Below are 2,371 nucleotides of genomic sequence, written 5' to 3' on the forward strand. Positions count from 1 at the left end.
ATGTGGTGCTGGGGGATTGAACCGTGGTCCCTGTGCTTTGCCAAGCTTGTTCTAAGTAGGTGCTTTAGACCACTGAGCCATCTCACCAGCCCCATCTTTGTGATGTTTTAATAGTATGTGTTACTATTCTCATAATCTAACTGTCCTTTTTTCTCAGATTTGGGAGAAAGTCAATTGTCTCTTATTGCTCGCTGCAAATGGCCATCACTACCACCTATGCTGCTTTTGCTCCCACATTTGCTGTTTACTGCCTCATGCGCTTCTTGGCTGGGACTTGTACCTCGACCATCCTAACCAATAGTATGCTGCTCAGTAAGTCAGCACTCTAAATCTGAAACATTCTCTACGACTTACTTGTGACCACGAGATTCAATTGTATTCTCTTTCAGTCATGGAGTGGACAGCACAGAAATTCCAAGGCTCGGGAGTGATGCTAACAAGTGCTGCTTCTACTGCTGGATGCATACTTGTGCCAAGCTTTAGTTTTGCTTTTCAAAGCTGGCACACACTCCAGCTGGTATTCTCTATACCTCTCTTTTTCTTTTTTATATCCTCAAGGTATGATATATTTTTCTTCTGTTGTCTTATGTGATCCTGAAATTAGAATCTGCTATAAGCAGACCAGAAATGTATTTGGCTCTTGGTCTATATATGAAGATGTGTTGTCTGTGTACTATTTGAGAGCCAGAGAAACTATGACTGTCTGATAAAGTTGAAGACATTGACTAAAATTTACATTTGGATAACAAATATTTTTAAATTATATCCCCAAAGTTGCAAAAGATGTAATGAAGAGTATTCACTTTTGTGTGAAATTTCTATTTAACTGATAGTTCTGCATTTTGTTAACTAATGAAATAAAATAAAGCATGTCCCATTATATAAACATTACAGATAAACAAGAAATTATGTTTAGTTACATTTAAAGTATTGCATTAATGTAGCTATAACAAAAATTATGTTATTCAAATTTCAAATTTAATTATGCACATCATAATTATGTTTACTAAAATAAGCAACCTTGAAAACAAGAAATAGTAATGAATGCTCACTTGAATGTTGAGAAATTCTCTGGCTCTCCTTGCTAATACTACTTCATTGGTTGTGTGGGAGTAAAATTTTTCCAGAAATATTTTCATTCATGATGAAAGATAACCTTTGAGGGTTAATAGCTCGCAATGTCATTGGGGTTTATATATTTCCTTTGCAAAGAAATGTACACTGCAGATTTTTGAGGTTTTCATCTTGTAAATGAAATTTAAAAACAAATATTTTTCCTCCAAAAGTAATTAATAAATAAGCACAATTTCTCCAGGGTAATATTTTAGGCAGAATGACCTACATACATCATGTGTTCTGTGGACCTTCCTTTCCTGACAAAACAGTGCTGTTCTCTTGCCCAAAGCTGTTTCAGAAGAGAAGGTATTATTTGGTTAGAAATGACTCTTAGAGGCATGATATTTAGCTTCCTTCTGTGATCAGATTGCATCCCAGCTGCAGGAATAAAAGTGGTTCTAATATGTATGAGACATTTAGTGTAGAAAAATAATTTAGGTACCCTTATTCTAGAAAGATAACATGTTATGAACAAGTATTCTCCATGCCCTTAGAAGGAATTTTGCAAAGGTCTGTACAAGTAAATGTCCTTCATGCTCCAGCTATATGAATTCTGCAGCAATATTATGTCTAATAAAAGGAAGCCTAATATGTCTCTACATCTGCATTCTTGGCATTGAAATGGTACAAGACCTCAAAACATTATATTTCTCTGTATGACTGGACACTTGGTAGGAGTTAGACTGAAGAAGGAAGCCACACCAGGATAAAGGGGATGTGGAAAATGACCACATGAGAGTTAGTTACACTTGGTTTGTCTTTTTTAATCAGGTGGTTGTCAGAGTCTGCTCGGTGGCTGATTATTACCAACAAACCTAAAGCAGCCCTAAAGGAACTTAGAAAAGCTGCACACATTAATGGAAGGAAGAATGTTAGAGATACCCTGACTATAGAGGTGAGTGGAATAGGAGCTGGTTACAAGACATAGGGAAAATATGATCTAATGTATGTATTTGTTTCTCTTGAAAAATGCAATATCCTTTACAAGACTGGACACAGATATTTTATTCATGAAAAGTATTAACTTTTTTCTTTGTTTTTCTTCTTTAATTTAACAAATAACTTCCTCCAAATGATTTTATTCTTTTTTCAAGGTAGGAATCATCCTACTTTCTTATCCTCTTTTCTCTAGGTTTCACACCATATTATGGAAAATATATGATATTTGTCTTTTTGAGATTCATTTCTGTCACTTAATATATTTATTTATTTATTTATTTGTGTGTGTGTGTGTGTGTGTGTGTGTGTGTGTGTG

General features: G+C 34.9%; 1 protein-coding gene across 2 annotated transcripts in view; it reads left to right on the forward strand.

Moving 5' to 3' along the window:
* Positions 1 to 2,371, forward strand: part of LOC101589137 (solute carrier family 22 member 9-like) — an 88,021-nt gene that overhangs the window by 33,242 nt on the left and 52,408 nt on the right. The window contains exons 3-5 of one of the 2 annotated variants that reach the window (XM_004646700.2): positions 158 to 312; positions 390 to 558; positions 1,888 to 2,011. In XM_004646700.2, the coding sequence (XP_004646757.1) occupies positions 158 to 312; positions 390 to 558; positions 1,888 to 2,011 (448 nt within the window). The remainder of the gene's footprint in view (positions 1 to 157; positions 313 to 389; positions 559 to 1,887; positions 2,012 to 2,371) is intronic. The other variant, XM_023707074.1, reaches the window with a different exon arrangement.

This window comes from Octodon degus, unplaced genomic scaffold, assembly GCF_000260255.1.
Source record: "Octodon degus isolate 3935 unplaced genomic scaffold, OctDeg1.0 scaffold00279, whole genome shotgun sequence".
NCBI classification, from domain to species: domain Eukaryota; kingdom Metazoa; phylum Chordata; class Mammalia; order Rodentia; family Octodontidae; genus Octodon; species Octodon degus.